At 45.0% G+C, this 1,667-nt stretch overlaps 1 protein-coding gene across 1 annotated transcript in view; it reads left to right on the top strand.

Annotated features, from left to right (window-relative positions):
* The window catches only part of ISG20 (interferon stimulated exonuclease gene 20), a 30,838-nt gene extending 29,960 nt beyond the window's left edge, over positions 1-878 (top strand). The window contains exon 4 of the mRNA XM_011225403.3: positions 592-878. Coding sequence (XP_011223705.1) covers positions 592-630 — 39 coding nt within the window. The 3' untranslated portion in view covers positions 631-878. The remainder of the gene's footprint in view (positions 1-591) is intronic.
* Positions 879-1,667: the final 789 nt, after the last annotated feature.

The raw sequence follows: 1,667 nt of genomic DNA, 5'->3' as shown, positions 1-1,667 counted from the left end.
AAAAATAAATTTTTTAAAGCACAACACAAAACAAAAAGACCACAATACAAGAAGGAAACTTAAAAAAAAGTAATTAACATTCTCAGAAAACTAAGAGAAGGCATTGCATCCCCAAAGTAAAGAACAATATTTTATGTTATTTTTTCCCAGCCTTACTGAGATCTAATTCGCACACGACATTGTGTAAGTTGTAAAGTGTACGACGTGATGATTTGACACAGGTACGTATTGCAGAGTGATTACCACAAGAAGGCGAGTTAACACATCCGTCACTTCCCATAGTTACCTTTTGTGGCAAGAACATTTCAGACTCACTCTCTGAGCAACTATCAAGTATTTAATTCAGCATCATGACCAACAGCCACCATGCTGTACGTTGGATCTGCAGAACTTACTTGTCTTATAACCAGAGGTGTTTCCTTCCTTCTCCCTTTGACCAACATCTCCTCCCTCCCTCCTACCTCCTCCCCACCTCAGTCTCTGGTCCCCACCGTTTCTGTCTCTGATTCTGTGAGTTTGGCTTTTTTTTAGATTCCACAGAGAAGTGAGATCATCCAGTATTTGCCTTTTTTCTTTCTGACTTCTGCACAGGAATACTCTACTCTGAAGCAAGGACTCAAGGAGTTTTGACAAACGCCCGTATACCCATATATATCCAGATAACCCACTCCTCTGGACGTGTGAACGTTTTCAGTGTTCCAGAAAATTCCCTCATCCTCCCTTCCCAGGAAGACCCCGTCTCCAGCAACCACTGTGCTAATGTCTACCTCCGTGAGTAGTTTTGCTGGTTCTAGAATGTCCTGTAACTGGAAGCAAACAGTAGACAGCCCTTCGCGCCGCACGGTATTTTAGAGATTCACCCCCGTGTTGCGTGTCTCCAGTTCATTCCTGCAGTGATGGGAACGTTCTGCACCGTCTGTTACAGTTCCCACTCACGACATGCCGCNACAGTTCCCCCTCACGACATGCCGTGTCCGAGCACTTGGAATGTGGCCTGTGGGTCTGAGGGACTGAGTTATTAAATTCTATTTAGGTTTAATTTGTTAAAAATGAGAGAGCCACATGGGTTTCCTGACTACAGGTCCTGTAGCAGACAACAGAGATAAAATTAAAAAACCACTGAAAGAATGAGGAGGAGAAACCAGTCAAGCTATGGCAATAGTTGGAAATATGAATGTACTCCTCTCGGCCATGGGCTGATGAAGCCGTGGGGAGTGCAGGTGGTCGTAAGACCCTTTACCATTTTTGTCTCTATTTCCTGTTTTGAGCTCCCCCTCAAGCTGGACTGTTCACACTGTCTGATAACAAATAGACATATTCTACTATGTACCTAACTGATGTCATCCCCTGTCATCATGATTCCTGTGTTGGGTGTTAAAAACCATTTTCTCACCTTTGGAACTCAGGGTCAATATTTGGATGATCCATCAGATAGAAGGCAAGACGTAGTAAAGGGCCCCCTGCACACTCATCATCTATGGTCCCTTGACCCCGGGCTTCTCTCCAGCTACTGCCACACCCCACGTTCCCCTCCCATCCAGGACTTACCCCCAGAGAAGCGTGATTTACCGTCTTCTCCTTCTCCCTCTCCAATGCACTGGCTTCTGTCCTAAGGACTTTGCTGGAAGAGCTCTAACCAACTCTCTCTATGGCCTTCAAATGGTCAA

Source organism: Ailuropoda melanoleuca, chromosome 9 (assembly GCF_002007445.2).
Source record: "Ailuropoda melanoleuca isolate Jingjing chromosome 9, ASM200744v2, whole genome shotgun sequence".
NCBI lineage: Eukaryota > Metazoa > Chordata > Mammalia > Carnivora > Ursidae > Ailuropoda > Ailuropoda melanoleuca.
This window is presented reverse-complemented; position numbering and strand designations above follow the sequence as displayed.